Below are 21,835 nucleotides of genomic sequence, written 5' to 3'. Positions count from 1 at the left end.
ACGCTCCTTATCTGAAACTGCGGTTGTTGGATCTTCGCCCACGTATCGAACGTGCGAAATCGTGCCCCTCCGCTGTCAGTGGGGGGGGGGGGGGGGGGGGGGGGGGGGGGGGGGGGGGGGGGAAGCGTTTCCACATAGTCGCGCGGGATGGCAAGACGGGAGCGGGGAGGGGGGTGTTGCTTCATAGGTGACGGCGTGCAGGTACCGTTTTGAGGCAAGGGCAGCCACGCGTGCCACGGCTATAGCGTACAGGTGGACGCAGGAACGCCTTGCACAGAACAGAGGTGGGCAGCTACGATCTCGCAGTTAATGCTCACTCGCTACCGCGTAGTTGTTCAGGCGAGTCCTTCGTTGTATCACAACCTGCGGGTGTCGCTCCAGTGTCAAACGCTAAAACCTTCAGTGGCACTTGAATCCCGCGGTCCGGATCTATATGCTGTAGCTCACGGTGGCGCCTCTCAGGCTGGTTATTGAGATACGCCATTCGCCGGGCCACTGCGTGGTGTTGCCCATCGCCATTCGCAGCTGGTCTATCAATGGCGTGATATACGCTGTCTGCGTGCTTGTGGAGGGGGGAGGATGAACTTGCCACATACTGTAAGAGAGGGGACGGAGTTTCACGATGGAGCGTCATGAACTCAGGGTTGCCACCGTCTCTTGTGTGAGCCATGTCTGTGCCAGGCCTGGCGACACCCTGGGGTAGTGCCGATCCTTACATGTGTTGATCTCTGCCCCACATCTTGCCTTGTGCCATCAGACACACCTCTGGTGAGCAGAGCCACATCGACGCCGAGTCTTGTAGCCGGGCACGGAAACTGTCGCAGAAAACATCAGACGTTTGACGATCGGTGCTGAGGCATCGTGATGCTTTCCGTAACAGAAGAAAAGACGCATGCGGTCATTCGAAAGTTTCCCAATCAGCACCCTGTCTGTTTGACAGCGGGCCCCGCGTACTCTCTGGCGATTCAGCGATATCGTGGCGCACCCTGGAGGGTCGCTAACGGGGTCGCGCGGAGAGATGGCTCATACGTTTAGTTCCCGTGGCGGCAGAACCGTGTTTTTGGGAATGTTGCGAAAAACGTCCACAACTCCTTTTCTGCGCGCCCCGTAAATTTTTGGGCCGCATCCTTCGGTTACTGATACACTTGGCACGGGGCGCGGTTTCTTCGTGAAAGCATGTCCACCCCACAGCACGGAAGTCGACATCTAGTTGGCTCCGTTTTTGGACGTGCTTGCGGGCGAACTATCCTCTAACAGTCCACTATGATTTCGCAGTTGGATTGCTAGAGTTGTAAATATTCAAAAATGGGAGAGCGAAGGAAATGTATTCAAGCAAAATGTGGCGGCGGGTCTGACTCTTCAGAAGCATGAACCGCACCCGCGGACAGCACAGATGAGTGGCATCCCTTCTTCGGGCAGGACTTCATTCACATTGGGCTGGCCAGTGCTTATTTCGTCTTTCAGAGTGACGCACCCGCGCTTTTACCTGACATACTCCCCTAATAAAGAGTTTGTCTATCGTAGGCAGGCGCGCAAATTGACTGAGGGCATCAGCGGCCATGATACTAGATGACTGAACGCTGGACACGTGTCACACACTTCAGAACTACGGGACAGTGAGATGCGTCTTCTCTGCGAGCCAGGAACAACTGGCTTACGCATATAGTTGCTTGCTTTTGTGAAAGCTGCGACCACTTCGATACACGTGTGCGTCCACGCTCGCATGTCTCGAATCGAACGGTAGCTGTAGTGCTGTGGTGGCTGCGCAATGCAACTAGACACATTGCTGCATGCCAAGTAATGGAAGAACTGCCACTTATCTGGATGGTGCTACCTGTTGTAGCAACGAGGGCAGAAGATGGCCGCGTGTGCTGCATCTGAGCAATTCCACTGGTCGGTTACGATGAATATAAGGGGCAACACCAGCAAGCTCTGCAGCCCCCGTGCGAAGGCAGGCGGACAGTCGAGCACGTCTCTAGACTATGATGATACATAATCGAAGGTGAGGGAATGACTGGCCTTTTGAGTCCAGCTGTGACGAGAATATGTTGAGGGTGACAAGCATGGTTGTTTTCGTGAAAGGTCTTTCGGACAGACATACGGAAGGTGCGCGGAGCCGGCCACGTTATCCCCTACAAATGAAAAACGGTAAATGCTCAACGTCCACAGGTCATCTTAGCGGGCCAACAATATCTGCTGCTAATTAGCCGGGCACCGCACCGGCCTGAGCCACGTAGTGAGCTAACAAACAGGGGAATGCTGCCGCAGGGCAGTAACGCTGCAGTTGAAGAGTCGCCTATGTACTCTTCGCCGTTGCCGCTGATTTCGCTTGTAGCATGTCGTCTCGCAGACGGTAGCGCTGCAACTCCTTCGACACCCCCGAGAGCTCCTGCGAACACAGCAAACGCAGACGACGAACGTATAACGCAAACAGCAGGGAGGCCACTGCACATCACTATCACGAGAGCTGACATGACAGAACGCCTTTCGACGCTGCCACCGTACAAGGTAGCCATCGCAGATGAGTGTGTATATTGTTCGCTTACTGCTTCTAACTTCTTGTGGGTGGCAAGTTCATCGTAAACAGATTCCTTGAGTTTTTCGAGCTGATTCTTGATTGCAGTTTCAACAAGTTGAAGGAGCTCATATTCGCTCTTTTTAATGAGGTTGCTGTAGCAGGGGCGACCCTCCGCCGGTCGCAGATCTATCGCTTTGCCATAGGGGTCGCGGAAAACACCTGTAGAAGCGAAACAAGCACACGCTCCTACAGTCGACGGCCTTCCTGTGTCAAAGTAACTGACTCAATGTGCAAGGCTCATCGCATCCATCTCAGAGAGGGAAAATTTGCTGGAAGGTAGTTGCCAGTGTCTGCTGCGCGGCAAATTACGCGTTCGCTCCCCTCAACAAATAACAATGACGACATTGTGTGTTTGATAAAATACTCACCACAGCTCATAAGAAGCCGCAACTCACCAGGGAACGCCGATATCTGGTACACCTTCGTGAATCCTTGCTCATCAACGTCATCTAGATCCTCATACTCCTCAAGGGTCACAAGCTTAAGTCGGCGGTTGGTCAACTCAGCAATATAATCGTAATCAGCAGGAGGCCACTCGGGGAGAACGTACCACCACCTGCACAGGCCATCACCACCCCGCAAAACCCGAAAACTGCATAACTGCCGCGGTAAACCATGCCCTAAAGACAAACTGCAGGAACAGCGGAGTCCCTTGTAATTACTACAGGGTAAGGCACCTGTCGACTCACCTGCATAAAAGCTGGGCAACCAGCTTAGCTCTGTTCGTTCGGTTTCGCGGGTCGAAAGTCCCCATGCTGATATCAGTGCCATTCTCATCATCTTCTGACTCATCACGGTTCCTTGACCGAGCCTTCAAGGTCCCGCCGGCAGAGCTGGCACGCTGAGGAACTTTTTGCTTCTTTGGAGGCGGTTGCTTGCGCCTCGTAACTGCAGCCTTTTCTTTTCTCCGGGGCTTCTGCAGCTGGTCGTCCTCGGAGTCGTTGCAGGAATCAGAAGCGTCGGAGGAGTCAGAGGACCCGCTATCTGACGAGGACAGAGAGCTGTTGGACCGACCAGAGCTGCTCGTGTCGCTGCTTGAGTCGCTGTCGCTCGAACCTAGGGATAACCAAAACAGCAACGGTATCCACTCGATCTAAACCTCAGCACCACTCGATGGCTTGTCCCAGAGCTCAGGAGAAACTGGCAATCATGGCAGGGCTACAACAGTGACGCTTACTGTCAGACGTTTCTCCGTGTCGACCAGTCGAGCCACCAAACATCGCACTCTTCGCGCGTTGTCGGGCAGAGGCCAGTGACGTTCCGTTAGTTGATTTTCGCAGAGAAGCCTCTGCCGATTGAGATGCCTGAGTTGGCCTAGAGGGTTTCACAGGTGCATCATCGTCGCTGTCCGAAAGAAGTTTGCTTTTTGTCACCGACTTCGGCTTTATTGGTGAATCGTCGTCGCTGTCCGTTTGGCGCTGAAGGCACGATTTTTGGCTGGCCTGAGAAAGGCCGACATGTGACGTGGAAGCGGCGCCTGGCATCACGTTGGAGCAAGAAGCTGTTGGATGCGCCGAAGCGGGACTAGCAGCTGACGGAGTCCCATTTGGCACGGCTTCTGAGAAGCCTGCCGAAGGCACGGACTGCAGACACAACACAGAGGACGTTCCACAACCGGCAGCTTTAAAACACCGTCGAACCGGAAAATCCCGGTAGATCAGCAGTCTGCCGAGTGAAAGCGTTCTTCCCTTATACGTGCTTGAATTAGAGCGTCACATCACCCTCAGAAGCAGCCTGCAAGGCGGATCAATGGTGACATTTCATAGAAGGGGCATGTACGAACCCGACTTCGACAACAAACCTCACCTCCATCACGCCTGAACTCAGAGCACGCGGGAAGGCGAAAGAGAATCCCTTCCTTGCAGCCACACGATAAGCTCGTTTGTTTTTGTGTCGCCAAGACAACTACGACTCCGTTTTTACGACTTTTTTGCTGCAAGACGCCAGCGCACTGCCCGGCATAGAGTGTGCTGAGGATCCGCGGCGTGAAGGCAGTGAAGCGTCTTGGCGCAAAAAAGGCAGCGTATATGCACTGCGTTTCTTCTGAAAAGCAAACACTTGCGTAGGCGTTGAGAATTCGTCTTCACGAAAGTGGGGAACTTAGGGCAGACAAATGTCCACAGTCGGATGCATTGTGCATGCAGCACTCCGAAGGGGGAAAACGGCGAAGAACGCGTCTCCGCGTGCTACGAGCGGTAGGCCATCGCCAGATCAGAACATCACTTACAGAAGAGTTGTAGATGCACTTGTCTGTGAAGGCAGTGACAGTCATCCAGCTTCCATCGGCCGAGTCGATACCAGCTGAGGTACAGACGCCATCTTTGACGGTTGGTTAGTGGGCAGGAGGGTCACGATCATTTCTGCATGCACACACCAGAATTGCAGGAGATGATGGCGACACGAACGATGAAATTACTTCGAGACGGCTTTACACGATATTGCTGTCCGAGGACGTTTACACCTTTGCTGTGTCACAGCAAATACCTCTCTTGTCATGTAACCATACTGAAGATCCATTTGACCTTTACGGATCGAGATGGCGGCTAATAGCGGGGCTTCGACAACAGTCAATGCAGATTATTCAGAAAGCGAATCGGAAAGCGAGTGGATGCCCTTCTGCGGAACGACCCCGGACCTGGTAGGATACAGCGAAGTCGTTAGCGCGCTGTCGGCCGGTGTCTTGATGTCCCTGCTGCCAACTTTTTAGAGTTGTGTGTCGCTTCGTTGGTTCCTATGTCGCAGCCGCATTCAAAACACTGGGACAGCGACGGGTTTGTATCACCGTTTCAGTAAGTGATAATGCCAGAGAGCGCAGTCAGCACGCTCACTGCATTGGACAGCGTCGCAGTTGCATGGCTGATCATTTTGTTCATGTGTGTTGGCGTTTTCGGCAGAGCGACACCTGTGGTAAGCTTCGCCTGATACAGCTGAGACTAGCAATTCACGCGCAAGCGAGTTTCTGCAGACAGCTGACATTTTGTAACATTTTGCGTGCGGTTACACATTCAGCATAAAATTGCCACAATATTAACGCATTTGAATCTTACTGAAGCTGACGTCGTTTACGAGTAAGACCGTCATCTCGAAACATGCACGTAATATGCTCTGAATCACAACCTGAGCCCCCCCTGCCCGTCTCTTCCCCTGCAGATTCGATACCGCGTGTCGCACTCTGTCTCCTGCATAATTCAGCTTAGGATGCGGCGATGGACGGGTTCTCGTCGAATGCACTCGGGCGAGCAATTGTTCAGGTAAGCGTGGTTTCAGCAACACAGGCTGGAGGTCGAGAAGGACGTCGTGGCGGCATTCATCCGGTACGTATGTGCTGTTCGGAGTTTCGTTACGCAGGTGTCGGCATCGACCTTGACGACCGGCTCGTGCAAAGGGCGCAAGCAAACGCTTTGCGTCATCGTGTTGAACATCGTATCACGTTCAGAAAAGCTGACATCTTGGACCCCAACTTAGACCTTTCTTCAGCGACAGTATTGTACGTCACCCAAACGCGAAGAGCCGAGAGCTGGCCTTAAAAACCCGGCGAGCATTCCGCAAGGATTATAGTGTGGTGGTGGCGAATTAATATACACCATATAGTGCATCAGTGTCACTTTTCTGCTCTATGCAGGTTTCTGTATCTTCTTCCAGAAGCACTTTCTCTGCTACTCGGCGTCTTAGAAAATCTTGCGAATGACAGTCGCTCGCAGCTCAAGAAGATCGTGTCGGTGAGGTGGCCACTGCCTGGTGTCCCTGCGACAACAAGCGATGCTGTCGATAATTTCTACATTTATGAAGCTGTCGATCTTCGTTCATAGCCGTTGAAGCCTGTGTGATGCCAGAAGTTCGATGTCCTGCGGAATGCAGACCCCGCGAAATGTCGCAAGAAACATGCTTGTAGTGCCAGGTCAGGCGCCACAAGCTTTAACACTCAGGCGACTAGCACTCCTACATGGTGAGGGCCTTTCATTCGTCGGAGAGCTAGGAAATAGCTTTCAGTCTCGCTTGCTTCCTGTATCGAGGAGGCTTCTAATGGGAACCCATCCAAGGTGTCGGCAGTCTTACCCTCTCAGCATCAAGAGCGGCCGTCGCAGCTTCACGTTCCGCGTCTTCGATTCTTTTTGCAAGTTTCTCCTGTGGGTTACTGCTATCTTTTTGTCCATTTTTAGCTAGTTCTAATGTACACCTACTTCCTTGTTAACAAGCTTCTGTAGGTTCGCCTCTTCATGTTGGAGGAGTTTTTTCGTAGACTCCACTCTTCCCTGGCTCACGGCTGCAAACAGTTGAATACCAATTAGTAAATTGAATTTGTGGATGGTTTTCACGCTTGCCTGACATCTCGGCCTCTTCATGCTTATCCTTTTCCTCCTGAGCGAACATCCAGGTAGAAATAAGGCTGCACGCTTTAGTTGCGCGGACGAACCTCTTCTCTCAATCTGGTATCGGGTATCTCAAGCAGGATAGGAGAATGTTTCTTTGTCTCGCGCTGCTTACTCGTGCTTTGCGTCTTCATCGGCTTCTCGGGCGAGTGCAGCCCTCTGCATATTTTCTTATTATAGATTAACGAGATCGCTTTGCTGTAAGCGGGCGGTACCTGTTCTGCCTCAATCAGCTTTTTATCATCTGAGTGGCAGACATCACAGTCCTTAGCACAGGTCTCGCGGGTGGATATTCTACCTTCTTTGTATAGCTTTGCGTCAGCTTCGTTTTCCTGTGATGCATTTGTTTTTACTGTATTTGGCCTCTATGGGGCTGTGCCGTCCTACAAGCTCGCGCGCCAAAGCCGCCTCGGCACTGAGCTCGTGGCTGCCCTCGGAGACAGCAGTACGTATAGCTGCATGAACGTTGCTAGTTTACTCTCACAAGAAACCTTAGTTGTTTCTATACCCTTTGCAAGCTCCTTTTCGCCAGACGCTGAAGAATGGGGAAGCTAAGTACGTCGGCAGGTTGTCAGGCAACTCTCGGCTAACCATCGTGAGGTACGCAGCACGGCTCTTCTTCGGATATGGATCCCTGTGCCGTCACTCCTCCGGGGCCGACAACAGCTACGCACATTGCGAAGGCCGCTAGAATTGATTTGGTCTTCATGGTGACTAACGAGACTACTGGTCCAGCTCAGGCAGTTTTGTATTAGCCCGATTGCGAAGTAGCTGACTTCGCCGACAGAACAGTATGCAAATGCTGCTATCGCAGCCACATTTATTCTAACCAGGTAGACTGATCCCGGTCACATGTTCGTCTGCCATTGCGATGCAGCTGGAGTTCCCACTGTTCAGACACCTGGCTACCTAATGCGGGCACCATGCCTCATCCTGCCACGTAGTCGAAAAAGCTGTTCACCATGTATCTAAAATCACGAGAATTATGCGGTTTAGTATCCCCCGGCACATCACGCAATAAATATGCAAAGTTATCTTGCTCTGATCGAGCGACGCTGCGGTCACGCGCTCGTTTACGGAGATGAGACTAGCTAGAGGGACGGGTGTCGCGCGAGGCTCTTGTGTTTTGTCTGCTCAAGATTATTGTACAAGCCGCAGATCTCGCAAGTCCCTTGAAGGGCGTATGCTGGTGCTTGGTATCTGCGAAACTCCGCGTGTGCCCGAGACGTACAGGAGGAACAATACAGAAGCGTAGCTCTCTATGGCTGAATAAAAAGAAGCTGCCTGATGGTTCTTTCCTCAGGAGAGTGCAAAGCCTGAATGAGATCAAGACACGATAGAAGGTATATTACCACACTCCTCCAATCTTTCGTGTAAGTGCAAGAGACTCATCACCTGTTTGACAGTTACGAAGTTGATGTCCAGTTGAACAGCAGGCCAAGACATACACACCGCAGCAGATACGGATGCAGTTCACTTATTTTCGCCCCAAGCGGAGCCCGTCAGAAATGACACCCGCCACCAATGGTAAGTGCGTAGGATGCATCGCGGCGCCCTTGGTCATCCGCACTTGAGTGTCTTTCTGCGCAGCTTACCCTGGGCCATCTTCCACGAAAATATTTTATCGAGCGTCATTCAGCATATGATGTCTCCATCTCATTGCTTTTTATGACGAGGTACCCGTCACATCACAATCTGCCAGTCATCGCCCTCGTGACCTCCTTCCAGCTCTGACGGAAGAGATGCTGATTCGAACCGAGACTGCGAAAAACATCAGGCACACGGGAGTAGGGCTGTTACACCGCCGCTGGGACCTAGAGGGTCACTGCAGCTGTGCGGCTCGCATGTTAGTGATCTCACCTGAATCTGGAATTCTGCCCTCGGAGCAAACCACGTTGTGGCAGTTAAGAGTGTGCAGTCGTCCCCGTAATTCGGGTCGAATCTGAATTCGTAGAATACTCCATTGGGGTGTAGCAAATACAGGTGGTTCGACCGCTCCCCAGCAAATGCGCAGAGCGGACCGACAATCTGGGAGTCTCGTGCTCTGACATCAATTGACTGTTGGTCGGTCGGCACGTGGAACTGCGCAAAACTTCTGACCGCACTGAAGTAACGGGGAAGCACACCCTGCATATTACAGGACAAAGAGCAGAAAAGAACAGTGCCCCGGTGGGCTCGTCAGAGGGAACCACTACTTTGCAGCCGGAAGCAAAAATCGAAGCTTTCTCACCTTTATCGCATCATGGACAATTTCTCTGGATGCATCGTAGACCACCGATGTTATCTCCTTCCCAACGGTGAGAGCTCGCTGTAGAGGTATTCCGCTTGATACAGTCTGAGAACTGTCACTCTCCGAAACGCTGTGGATTCCGCCGCTACCACAACTCCTCGAACTGTTTTGCTTGAAGCGGCGTTCGGCATGCGCGTCTTCTATTGATGATTCAGGAGATGAGGCGGGTAATCGAGAGCTGCTTGCACATTCGTCAACCTTATATTCTGCCTCCGGTCCTTCAGCTGCGTTAGACTGTTTTCTCGTCAAAAAATTCTGAGCACTTTCAGAAGGGTCGAGTTTAAAAATGTGGACAGTTGGAGAAGATGATGCGACAGCAAGGAAAAGCCCATCGGCCCTCAGCGCAATACAACTTATGGCATAACTATGGGTTCCCCGACGAAGCTCATGAAGCAGTTGGCCATCCAGTGTCGAAAAGACACGAATTACTGTCCCCGTTTCGCTGGCGGTCGCAATCCACGTCCCCTGAGAACTGAAGGATAAGGCTGCTAAGGCGCTCTGATGCGCTTGAAATACATGGCTTCGCCTTTCGCCCTCGGACGTTTGTATCCGAACAGCACCCGCGGCAACAGCGGGACAACCGAGAATCCAGTGTTCCCTTTCACGGCCTGCAGCGATTATGCACAAGCCACGCTGATTGGAACCCGTGTGAATGATGTTGAAGGGTCGCATTTGCTCGCTTTGATAGACATAAATCTGCACACAAAAAATACAAATACACACAGGGCATGCTCTAGCTCAAAAACACGAACACGAGCGGTGGGTGAAAGCGATACCTCTCTATATAGGCGGAAAGCCTGTTGTGGTCACAACGCAGCTGCCAGTCGTCCCTCCAGTAACGTGAGCTTACAGAATATTCTGTCACCATTGCCAGAATCTCCCGTCCTAAGCAGACGTTTTTTACTGCTTGACGTGATCGTAGTTCTCCAATTAAATGTCTTTTCTGGTCGTCCCAGAGCTTCACTTTCTTCGGATCGCCCCGACTGACAAGAGCGAATACATTAGTCCTGAAGAGCATGCCTGCCACATCGTAGCATCCTTCTCCCCATACCGGTGCTTCTCGGCGCATGAACTCGAACAGAGGGGCGCACGTAAACACTCGGAATCCCACAGACGTCGCGCATACGAAACATGTGTTATCTTGATTGAACGAGTATGACTGAAGATACACAGGCTCCGATCCGCAAGACTCTTTATCTTCAGCAGGCGCCACCGTCCGGTGAGGCTCGATGGAACATTCTGAAGGACGGTGATGGTGGGCGAAGTTCACATTGCATGTTTGCGCCATAACCTTATGAGGCGCGCTCGGCACCTGATGCTTATCTCCGATATCGATCACGAAGGCACCCACATCAGACGCTGCAGCAGCTTGATTTCTGCCCTCCTCCCGCCAAATGGAGCCATCTCCCTCCGCTGGCCGGTGGGGATTCGCTGGACCACTTATCTCAGTCGGAAGGTCCGCAGCTGATAAGCAGGCATCTGGACCACATTCTACTTTGTTCTTGAGCACTGCGGTAGCGGAACTGTATGAAGCCAGCGCGTCCTCCGCGTCTCTGTCCCGGCCTCTTTGGACACTATGTCGTGTCTGTACACTAGAATCCGAAACATCAGCATTTTCGGAGGATGCGCTGCGGCACTCGCGAGAATGTTCATCGCAAGAATCTACGTTTTCACGCTCCCCAGAAGAACGCGGTTCAATACTCTGTTGACGCATGTTCGTTCTTTTCCGGTTCCCAAGTGACGCAGTCATATGGACGCGACAACACAGCAGCCGCCGCAGTGGAAAGTCAGTTACGCCAGTTGGCTACCTGCTGCCCGGCATACCATGGCATGGAAACCCGCACATGAAGCGATAATCCCGCACAACGTATCCCACACAGAGTGAGAGAGTCAGGGCAAAAACACATGTCCACAAAAGCACGGTCACTCAAGCCAAAACTGTCAGCTGGGCGTGGACCCGTGTGACAAGCAACATGCATTGAGACGGAGACGTCCATCCGCATGCGTCTCCCATGCATGTTCACATGCCTTGTTGGATGAGGGATGACACACGCGACCGTGCCCGTTCTCCTGATCTGACAGCAGAGGCGAACGATGCGGCGCCTACATTTCTGTTGGTGTGCAACGATCCAGCAAATCAAAATGTCCGTTATTCTATGGGTATGACTGTTTGCACTACAGTGTACTGCGGTGAATCTGCTGCTCATGAGGTTCCGGCTTCGGTGACCAGTATCACCTGTTGCCCTTGTAATATAGTAGCCGGACACCCGAAGCCACACCAAACCTTCTGTACTTCATTTGGAGAGTGTGAGGTCCCACCGTTTCAGGTAACGTTGTCCCTGGTGAGCGCGCAAGGAACCCGGAGTGGACGTGATAACCTACGAGAAAATGGCCTCGCTCTTGTCGAGGTTGACGTATTCACCGGCAGCAACAACGGGAGCCAACGGGAAAACAATTACAGGGGAGGCGGGGGCGGGGTGGCAAAAGTAACATGAAGACAACAGAGGTCCTGAAGCCAGCGGTCAGCCGGGAAGCGATATCGGCGCCCGAAATGGTCCACTGGCAGACGGAGGCTTTAATTGCAACACTGCAGCGATTCGATACGCCGTAAGCCAAAGAGAGTGTGCAGAATCAAAAGTTTCTGAGACAGGTCCTACAGTCGGTTGATTCCCTAGCTGAAAACCTTATTGCATTGCTTGCAAAGGTGATCGAGTGCCTTCTAGATACCTGAGTTAGGACGCGAACTAAGGAATGACCATTATATCGGCTCCTAGCAAACACTCCTCTGTGCTGCTTTTGCGGAGGAGCCGTACCTATCGCGCTCACTGGGGCGGAGTGTAGCTGGATATTGAAGCCGCCGGTTCACACCTACGTGACGCCGCCACTTGTACTCCTAGCGCTGCTATTTCATTGTGGGTTTAGCTGCCTCATGTGCTACGGACCGCATCCCCTGTTAGTTTCACGGCAAAGCTACCCAACATTGTAACCCTGCTACTCTACATACACACGCCCCCCTGCTGTAGCTGCTGTGGTACGCAGCGTGTGGACAGTCGAGAATGCACTTGCCACGCTCCATGCGACAACTCCCTACCGACCCGCGTGTGAATATCCACAATTTCGAGGCCTACTACTTCACGCCATGAGCCAAAACAGGGCAAACGGTACTGAGCAGGCTTTGACCGAAATAAATTTGCCGACTGGGTTCACAGGGAGTAGACAGCGCAGCGCAAGACTGCCATACAGGTGCTCGCGGAAATTGAAAACCCGACTTGATACATTGAAAACCATAAAAAACACCTCAATTCGACGTGAGACAAACAAAATTTCAGATGTGCATGCCATAGGGAATTATTTATCACGCTCCACAATCGTTCATCTCAACGCTTGCGGTGACCTGGACCCGCCGTCCAGCGTGGTGCGTGTGCCCAATCAAGTCTCGAGCGGCAGGCACAGTATCTTCGTCCTTGAGTTCCCTGACTCCCAGATAGCTTCCACGGCTAGGTCATGAGATTTGTGTCTGCCAGCAGCACGCAGTGGATACCTGAAGGCATGGCACTGTTCTAACGGCTTATTTCCTTGACCGTCCATCACGGTTACGTTCCCAGAGTAGCCCGACGCGGAGTTGACTCAACAGACAAAAAATCCAATTGCCATGAAAAGACCCGTGCGTTGGCATGGGAGCACGAGACACAGAGCAGTCACATCAGAAGAAACCTGGGCGTTCATCGCTGTCTCCCTGGAAAGCGCTGAATCAAGAGGAGACACAACGGGTAACTAGCGACTCCTCGACTTGGTTACGTGAGGGACTCGGGATGAGGGGCTGGCGGGGGCAAAACAAGAGAATTTGACGCATGGGTACTGCGCTGGCAGCTTGGCGGATACACACAAGAAAAGGAAAGTGGTTCTTTTCAAGTGTAGCGTTGGGCAAAGAAGACACAGCAGAGACAGCAGAAATGCAGCGACTTTGCGGCGAGAGCGACGGGAAGACAAGAGGGACAGAGCGCGCTCCGCATTCGCACCCGCAGTGTGCGTGTGTGAGTCCCCGTTCCTCGAGTGTGCCAGATTTTTTTGGACGGAAGAGTTGAGCTCTATTTAAAGCTCGCTATGCGTTCTCTTCGCTCTCTACCTTTCTCTTCCGTCGACACACTACCGCTTCCTCCTCGTTTGCTTCTTCGTATTCTTGGCGGTCAAGCAGGGCTCAAGGCCGCAATGGGAGATTTCCGAAGACGCTGCTGTCATCTGTGCCCTTGCGGTTCCCCAAGGACGTATTTCCAAGTTCTTGGAGCATGCACAAGAGAACTAGGAGCCGTCCAGTACTTCACAGTTCAGTCTTAGGGACGTACTGTACGGACTGGCGGCCACCCGCGGTATGAATAAGGAGGGGTGACGCGTATCACGGGGCAAGCATGGCCGCTCCCTGAGTCTCACCAATTTGCCTCTTCCAGTACATTTTTATTCCACATCCATACTGGTCGCATGTTTTATCCTCATTCTGGTCTACCAGTTTGCCAGGAGTGGCTGATCCGTATCTTTCAGATCTGCCGCCACACTGCACCGGACAGGAACTGGTGGTAGGCGAAGCCTCCCCTCAAGAGCAGCATCGCATAGACAGATGCTGCTGAACTTTCGGAAAACGCCAAATCCGCGCTCGTGCTCTCATTCGTTTAAATGCCTTTCTAATAAGTGTCCTTTTGTCGTGGTGTCCGTGCATGTGTGTTGTGAAAGCTCCCCGCGTCGGTCTTCTCTGCATTGGCCTGGACTTGCTCAACCTCTAGCATCCCCTCCGGGACGTTTTCGCATTGAGCTTCAGTGATTCTGTCACTAGACCTTTTCTGAATCGCTACTTCCGATGGGCTTATGGATCATGCCGTTTACATGTATTCTTTTGAAGGTGTACTGAAGACACGTGCATGCGGATGTGGATGCAAGAAGTACGTCACTCCTCTGCACGCACGCCTTCCAGTCTATTTAAGTTTTTCAGTATGCATACGCCCGCCAGCGTGTGCGTACATTAACTCGGCTGCGGGCTGATACGTCCTCTGAACGGCATACCCTCTCAACTCTATATCTGGGCGTCGTCTGTAGTTACTCGGGCCGGTCCTGACTAGGGCCGCTTCAAGGAGCGGTGATCTGATGCCTTTTTCGAGGCCATTTGAGGCAGGATCATCATGAAAAGAGCGCAAGCTTTGATCACGTTTTACTTGTCGTCTTCAAGAAACTGTTGTTGTCTGTTCGCCATTGGCCCCGCGTCCAAAATTGAGAACACGTCCGCGGTGTTGAAGGTTGAGGAAAGTGAGGATCCAGCGGGGAGGTACCTCTAGGGAAAACCGCCAGTTCGCCACTAAAGCATACTGAACCCGTATTTTCTACAGCTCATTGCTTGTCTTTGTCCTTCCAGCCGTGACGAGGGGAGCAGCGTTCTACTCGCTTTTTTCTTCCGCAGCATTTCCCGAAATGCCGAGATGAGCAGTGGGCAAGAAGTTTCTCGAGCAGGGGGACCAGCAACCTACAAGACGTGCCAACGTCATATGTCCGGCGGCCAGCTGATGTCTTCTCTCGCCGCCTGCAATGGAATACCACTCGTCGCCGGCTTGCTTTTTTTCCCTTGTTTTGTCGTACGCGGTCACCTTGCCTCACCGCCTCCGCTGCGTCAGGGTGGGACGCATCCTTAGTTTTTTCCTGATCTTTGGTGGCCTTGCGAGTGCTGGAGGTCGGGCCCTGCACCGTTCTTCTCGGACGGCACTTCGTCATCGATTGACACCTTCAGTCTCTTGTTCTTTCCCCCGTCCCTGCCTCTCTGCGCAGCACGCGTCGAGACGGGGGGAGCGCGATATCGACACATTTTGCGCGTATCCCGAGCAAAGGGGTAGAGAGAATGATAGGTGCAAACAGCGTGGGTGGGCGGACGCTTCAGGACAGACGCACGCGGTTTCCGCTTTCCCCCTCTTCTTCTTAGGCAGGGCCCCGCAGCCAGACCACCTCCCCGTTTGTACACGTCATCTCACCGAGCCCAGGGTGAACGGCACATCTTTCAGATGGACTCCATATTTTTCAGGGGCTTCGCGGCGCCGTTCCGCATCATCGTCGTCTTCGTCTGTGGCGCCCCAGCCGCAGCGCGCGTTGTTTCAATTTGCCGCAACTTCCCTTCTTTCCACTGGGGGTGCGTCTTGGTTTCCTTCTTCTTCTTGTTTGACGGCGTCCCGTTTACCATCGGCGTATCCGTCGGTGGCTTCTTGCTCCGATCCGCCTCCGGCCGCCCTGCCGCCTCTCGAGACGTTCCCTCTATTCCCTCCGCCTCACGAAGCGCGTTCGAAGGGACGTCTGCCAAATGACGGGGAAGGTCAAAGATATGTTGATCGCGGACGTACAGGGCGCGGACGTACAGGGCACGAACGCCCAGAGACACGCTGGAGCACGGAAGGGCACCCCAGCGCGCGACAGAACGCCGACGCCACCGCCGAATTCAGGGCGGGAGAGGCAGTGTGGCAGTCCCCCGCGTTTCAGCTAGAAGGATTCAAGGGGATATTTCCTGTGGTCTCGCCCGCGCACCAGAAACTGCTAGGCTTGGCAGACCAGAAAGACCGCAGTGGGTCTTTCTTTGTCGCTCATATAGGAGGCACACAAATGATCATGGAAAGGGGGAGATTCTACGACGTGAACCGCATCCACCAGAAAGTCGGCGGACGTATTCATCTGCACAGAATTATTTGCTATCAAGCTCCGGATGGAGAATTCTGGCTTGGACGGCCATACCTCGAAAACGTTCGGGTGAGTAACCGATGTATGCTTCCTGTTGGTTGGGGCGGTCTTCTCTATATAATCTCAAGCACACGGAGGGTGGCTGAGGCGGATCAGGTTTTTCTTTACGCAGTACTCAATAGGCGTACATTTGCATGCGCAGAGATCTATATAGGTATGCATATGCGTTTGAGTGTACTAGGCTTGCGCCTTTCTAGACAAATCTACCACCTGCGGGTGGTTAGCGACAGGGAAGATGATATCCACATGCCCGACCTGGGCACCTGGCATTCGGTTACTGCGGCGACGGCTAGTGCAGTATCATCCAGCATTCTGTGTGTGCGTTAAATACTAAGCCCTGTCTTCGTGTTCTATTTTTCAGGCTACTGCGACAATCGAGAAGCACTTTCGAGGGCCAAAGATGCATATGGCAAAGGCCCGGCCGAAAAAGTGGCGGAAGTATTTCTCACATCGACAAGATTTAACACGGATTCGAGTTACGGAAGTGGACTTGCTACGAAATCCTGAAGAATACGAATCAGCCACCTTGCCTCCCAACTTCACTACAGATGACCCTATCTATGCAGCCCTTACGGTAAGCCGCGCCTCGACGAGTGAGGCGTGACCAAGTACCGTTGCCACTGTGACAGGGTTTCCCTGAGTCTTTCTGCGAAGGGAGAGCTAGTTACTCTGCTGCGATTTCCAGCAGCGGCGTAAGGTGCTTCTGAGTTGACTGGGGGGCACATTGAAGTGACTGACATCTGCCACGTATTTATATCGTCGCTCCTGGGATATGACGGCAGACACAATCTTTTGTGTGGTAAGTACGGGTTATGGTGTAGGCCCGCGCTGCTTTGTTTTCCCGCAGGCCAGCAAATTGTTCCGGAAGCCCAGCACCGTCCTGCCTCGTATGAAACGAACGTTTATGCGGTTGGCATCGCGTGAAGAGTTCCCACTCGTGGGAGATGACCCGTTGATGAACTTCGACCCACTCGTGAACCGTCTTCTCATGGATCGCCTTCTCGCTGGCCACTCCGACCTGTTTCCCCTCTTACGCCCAGAGACAGACATGAAGCGTGACTGGCATTGAACGAGCAGCCGATGTCTCTGCACCTGGAGAAGCAACAGCTTCCTCGGAGAAAAACAAGAAAGCGAATCTTCGTTGTTCGGTCACTAGTTTCTCAATAGGGCTTGGAGGGACAGGAACGAAAGGGAATACAGCCGACCCCTAGTCAGCAGGTTAGTGCAGGGTTAGTCGTGATGCTCAAGGTACCAGTGGTATGTTCGTCCCTCAATTCTGCGTAAGACACGTCTTCGGATTTTGGTAGAAATAGCGGCGCCACGGTTGTCTTCTATGTGGGGCCGCACTGAGGAGCTGCGTACTGCCGCGTCCTTAAATTTTGACAGAAATAGGTCTGCCCATCTGTATCGATGCTTGTGACGCGGCTTGGCAAAGAAGCTGGAATCCAAAGCAGTATCGCGGAAACTGAATCTACCTCGTTGATTGTATGCTAGCTGCACCGTATGAACCGTAAGTTCACGCAACCACTTTTTTTACCTTAGAACCGCAGCACGGAGTCCGCCTTTCCACGTTAGACACCAACGCCTACCAACAGCCTTCTGCAGCACGGAAGAGCAAGCTTGACATTTCGTCGTCAGTTCGTCTCTCGGCTTAGGGGGAGGGGGAGACAGGAGACATGGAAGAGTCCGACGCATAGGGCTGCAGTGACTCGTATCTGCGTAATCATCGAAGACCTCTGCTCGACAGCGGCCTCGCGCCCATTCGCATTGCAAATGGAATTCCCATTTTGGCTACTACGCCCTAGGTGGGCTCAGCCGTGAATGCAGACGTGAACATTTCCGTCGTTGAGCCAGCGACAACGCAACAGCGCTTTTTTCTGCAACGTTCTGTTCCGGAGTATCTCCACACGGATGTTTCTGCTACAGTGTGTATAAGTGCGTGACCCATGCCCAGTGGTGGACAGTGGTTCGCAGCGAAGGAAATGGATAAACGGACACTGTAAGTAAAGACGCATGGCCTGCTTATGCGTGGTGACCGCCCTAGAGTGCCCGATCAATGCCAGGAACAGGCACGCAGCATCACGGAGAAGTTTTGCAGACCATTAAGACAGACAGGAGAGGGCAAGAGTAAAACAACACCGACGAATAAGGACGGAAGGAAGTTGAAGGGACTGAAGGATTCACGATGGCCGTCACTACGCATTATTGCGTAGCTTCGCCGGTCTGGAGACGCACCGCACCCCGGAGCAAGAGCACCTTGGTGGTTTCTTAGTTACTTGCCAGTAAGTTCTATAATGTTACGCAAACCTTGAAGTATGTTATGCAAGATGTTTACATAACCGTCATTAACCATGTTGTACAAGACAGACACAACAGAAACTCCTGGTGAAATACCAGAGACTTGTGCATTCGGTCAGCATGACCAGGGGCGCTATCGGCCACGGGCGGTACCCAGTGGAGTTTGTCTCCCTAATACAGTAACAAATGACATACACGGCTTGCCGAAAGGTACAAAAGACATCCAATCAGTTCTTTCCAAATAGAAGGCGCACCCGATTGATCATGTACACTCTGTTGTTAGCCTCGCTTCACGCTGATCTATTCCGCGTCGTCCTCATCGTCTTTCCACCGAGTCGCGCTCCACTGGCGGATGAGCTGGGTGGCATCGCAGCGAAACGTCGGTCTCTGTAAGGCTTCATTAACGTAATTATGAGCCTCGCATGTCCACAATGAGAGCGAGGTTCGTCCGCCAGAGACTGCGGGCGGATGCGTCTGTTGACAGGAGAGCACAAGACTAAAGCCAAAGAACAAAAATGAGCGAGGCACACAAGCTAACTGCAAGCTGCACGCAACAACACGATGAAGCCAGAACCAGACCGAACCGGATGCACACGCCAGTAAAACGTCAAGGCTAATCCGTTGTGAATGCTAGGCAAGATGGTGAATAACCACAGAAACGAGAACGCCACATGGAAACAAGATGCATCAAGTTTGATTCCACGTAGCATAGGCTGTATGCGTGTCAGACCTGCGAAAAATCTGCGGGGAAATGACTGCAGACTAGACTCACTTGGAAGTACGGCAGAAAATGGGAGCGGCACTGGCTACATGGAAAAAGGGCAAAGAAGGCCCCCATCCACTCTTTTCTCCGTTGCTGTGCTTGTATGGACTGCAGCATAAAGAATAACGTCATGAGAAGCGCATTCATTTCCAGCGCGTGAAGCGCGTAAACAAGACGCGGGGGCTGGATGAAATGCAATATTAACCGACAGTATTCAATAAAAAAACAAACACAGTTATACCACCTAGTCTCTGGGTTAGGTAGCCCATGTGCTCCGAAGCAAGCCGAAAGCCAGAGTTGTTAAGAAAGTTGAAAGAAAAAAACGCCTGCAAGCGACCGCGCGTCAACATCAGACGAGCGTCAATTCTCATGTTCTTCCTTCCAAAAGAAACTTCTCCAGTACAGGGAAGGCGTTCTGCTCTCCGCTCGGAGACGCTGGCGCTGTTAACAAAGGGTCTTTTACAGGGAAATATTTCAGATGACTATCCGAAGCCTCCGTAGGGTTGCTGGCGTTCCCCGCCGCTCACCGGCACTACAGTTGTTGCCTCGCTGCCTCACGGATCCGAAATATACCAAAATCCGTCGCGACTTAATACGCCGCTGCCGGGCATAACGACTAACCGGATCGGCTTCCCAGGTGGCTGCAGAGGAATGAAGAAGACTCCACGCAGCACGCCCAATCGACATGCGATCCGGAGGTTCCTCCTCGTCGTCCTTGTTGAAGTCAGCTTCCTTGTGAACGCGGTCGCGGCACGCCGCATCTACGCATTGGCTGAGCTTCTGTTCAAGGCTTTGAGGAAAAAGCACCCCACCAGCCCCAGTTGAAGAAGCATCTCCGGCATTTGATGAATCTGGCTGGCTCCGCTCCACTGTCGCTGCCTGCGCCTCCGGGGTTGACGACATTGTGGCAGGGCGGGAGCTCTGGATGAGCTTCAGCCCGCGAGAAAAATCCACAGACACAGCTCCACCTGACGGCGAAGACGCAGACACATGCAGTTCCTCATATGCGGACACGGTGCGCACCTGAAATCCAGATTATAGGAACATTGATTTGACTGCGATAAAAAAGCAGTGATAGAATCTTTCGGCCCTGCCTCTGTTGAACGCGGGTCGACAGGCTTCTGCTGCCAGTAGCAGAGCCGTGCTTCCTTTTTCCGCTTGATGTGGCTCGAAACAAAGCGAAAAAGAAGTGCTTTTTGAAGTTCCCTTTGATGTGGCCTCCGTACCGACACATGCTCCACCTCGTGGGCAATTCTCTCCAACGGGCGTCTACGTCGTTGGTACTTCTACGTGTGCGACGGTGCCAGGCTAGTTCCAAGAGGAAGGCCAGAAGATGTAGGTTTTTTCCGTAGCTCACTGAACCGCCCTGCGTGTACGGATGGAGTACTGTTAACGTGAAAGTGACACGTCTCACAGTTTCAGTCCTGAGGAGCTGACAGTCACAAGACCTGAGGCACGAGTTACACCGCCGAGACGCAGTTACCGGCTCATCCTCAAACGGCCAATTCGGCTGTTCGCAGTGAGAAAAGCGAATGACGCGGCAGCACAGGGTCATAACAACTCCAGGAAACCACCGCACTACGCCGCCTCTGTCTAAAATGAGTCGCTTTTCCTTTTTTTGAGTTGAGTTACTGCTGTGCACATACCGAGACGGTCAACAGCGGCCGCCGAGCTGCAACCGCAACACTGAACCCCGAGGAGGAGCGAGTAACGAGAATATCATGCGAATTTGCGCACACAAACACCGAGGCACGGCTGCCGTCAGGATCGCCACGCTTGTATTCACTCAAGGAAATCAATCTTGCATCTATCATGTGCTAAAGGGAGGGGCTTTGTGGTCGCGTCTCTCTATACAAAGCACAGTCCAGCATGGTAAGTCAGCACATGTCGGCATGCGGCTTATAGTGAAACGTGCGCCCACCTTCCAGTGTTGTCAAATAGCACTTCGCCCGCCTGCTTTCGTCTGAGGCGGTCGAGAGCCACGAAACAGGAGCCGGGCTTCGTTCACCGGGAACAACCACGTTTCCGTCGCACTGGAATCGTGGCCCCCTCCCCGCCACTCGAGGGCAGTCTTTGATGCGCTGCCTGGGAAAAAGCGCACGGTTTGGTTTGTGTGCTGGGTGGTCCTGGTGGACGGGGCTCTGTTCGGCACTGTTTCTGCCCGCGCGAGGACTTTTATCCCCCTTTCTTTTGCGCTGCCCTTCGGTGACGATACCGGCACTCCTTCGAGGCTCTAGCAGAAGCTTCGTATGTGCGTAAGTGAAGAAGCCTTTCACACCGGACGCGACTCACATCTGCACATCGGGCACCAGACCTGAACTACATGCGCGTGCGCTCGTTTTCGAGACCGCCTGCTGTTTCTTCGAAAGGTTGTCTAGGAGGCTGCTGTCGTTAGCATAGACGGCATCCGCGCTGCGACGTCAGTCTAGGTTTTCCCGGACGTTACCCCACGACTTGCATATCTGCTACTTTCGCGCGGATTCTTTTCGTTTGCCTATTGACGGTCGACAGCTCTGCTTTACCCGTGTTAATTTTTCATGCCTGCAAAGTCGTTTTTCGAGACGACAGACGTTTCGCTTGAACGGCAGTAAAAACCGAATCGACGCCCCAGTTTCGACGCTGCTGGCAGACGAAGCTGTGTTCTGTAACGGGGCGTAAACGCGGATCGGAAGTTCGCGATCTTTTTTTTTTTGGGAAACAGGGTACTCTGAGCTGACCCCAACTACCAGACATTTGTGTAGCGGGTAACTGCGTGCTGATTTTCCGTGCAGTGCACA

At 52.8% G+C, this 21,835-nt stretch overlaps 6 protein-coding genes across 6 annotated transcripts; 2 read left to right on the top strand and 4 right to left on the bottom strand.

Annotated features, from left to right (window-relative positions):
* Positions 1-2,296: 2,296 nt before the first annotated feature.
* Positions 2,297-4,390, bottom strand: BESB_021330 (uncharacterized protein; the record flags this gene model as incomplete). Its single annotated transcript, XM_029360842.1, has 6 exons — positions 2,297-2,389; positions 2,547-2,737; positions 2,974-3,134; positions 3,268-3,634; positions 3,756-4,161; positions 4,385-4,390. 6 exons carry the CDS (start codon positions 4,388-4,390, stop codon positions 2,297-2,299), a joined length of 1,224 nt encoding a protein of 407 aa, XP_029216201.1.
* A 724-nt stretch (positions 4,391-5,114) lies between these two features.
* On the top strand, positions 5,115-6,387 carry BESB_021320 (putative RNA methylase; the record flags this gene model as incomplete). Its single annotated transcript, XM_029360841.1, has 7 exons — positions 5,115-5,216; positions 5,321-5,367; positions 5,473-5,485; positions 5,588-5,646; positions 5,771-5,829; positions 5,927-6,065; positions 6,201-6,387. The coding sequence occupies 7 exons, from the start codon at positions 5,115-5,117 to the stop codon at positions 6,385-6,387; spliced, it is 606 nt and encodes a 201-aa protein (XP_029216200.1).
* Positions 6,388-6,564: 177 nt separating this feature from the next.
* BESB_021310 (uncharacterized protein) lies at positions 6,565-7,657 on the bottom strand (the record flags this gene model as incomplete). Its single annotated transcript, XM_029360840.1, has 8 exons — positions 6,565-6,581; positions 6,895-6,965; positions 7,064-7,107; positions 7,164-7,192; positions 7,247-7,280; positions 7,336-7,403; positions 7,457-7,483; positions 7,540-7,657. 8 exons carry the CDS (start codon positions 7,655-7,657, stop codon positions 6,565-6,567), a joined length of 408 nt encoding a protein of 135 aa, XP_029216199.1.
* Positions 7,658-8,631: 974 nt separating this feature from the next.
* Positions 8,632-10,952, bottom strand: BESB_021300 (WD domain, G-beta repeat-containing protein; the record flags this gene model as incomplete). Its single annotated transcript, XM_029360839.1, has 4 exons — positions 8,632-8,709; positions 8,809-9,075; positions 9,179-9,934; positions 10,089-10,952. 4 exons carry the CDS (start codon positions 10,950-10,952, stop codon positions 8,632-8,634), a joined length of 1,965 nt encoding a protein of 654 aa, XP_029216198.1.
* Positions 10,953-14,406: 3,454 nt separating this feature from the next.
* BESB_021290 (putative 50S ribosomal protein L21) lies at positions 14,407-17,066 on the top strand (the record flags this gene model as incomplete). Its single annotated transcript, XM_029360838.1, has 5 exons — positions 14,407-14,549; positions 14,637-14,893; positions 15,294-16,006; positions 16,359-16,571; positions 16,845-17,066. 5 exons carry the CDS (start codon positions 14,407-14,409, stop codon positions 17,064-17,066), a joined length of 1,548 nt encoding a protein of 515 aa, XP_029216197.1.
* A 1,529-nt stretch (positions 17,067-18,595) lies between these two features.
* BESB_021280 (Erv1 / Alr family protein) lies at positions 18,596-20,872 on the bottom strand (the record flags this gene model as incomplete). Its single annotated transcript, XM_029360837.1, has 4 exons — positions 18,596-18,769; positions 19,068-19,166; positions 19,680-20,081; positions 20,705-20,872. The coding sequence occupies 4 exons, from the start codon at positions 20,870-20,872 to the stop codon at positions 18,596-18,598; spliced, it is 843 nt and encodes a 280-aa protein (XP_029216196.1).
* Positions 20,873-21,835: the final 963 nt, after the last annotated feature.

This window comes from Besnoitia besnoiti, chromosome XI (assembly GCF_002563875.1).
Source record: "Besnoitia besnoiti strain Bb-Ger1 chromosome XI, whole genome shotgun sequence".
In the NCBI taxonomy this organism is placed as follows: Eukaryota; Apicomplexa; class Conoidasida; order Eucoccidiorida; family Sarcocystidae; genus Besnoitia; species Besnoitia besnoiti.
Note: the sequence above shows the minus strand (reverse complement) of the source record. Positions and strands in the feature narration are given on the sequence as shown.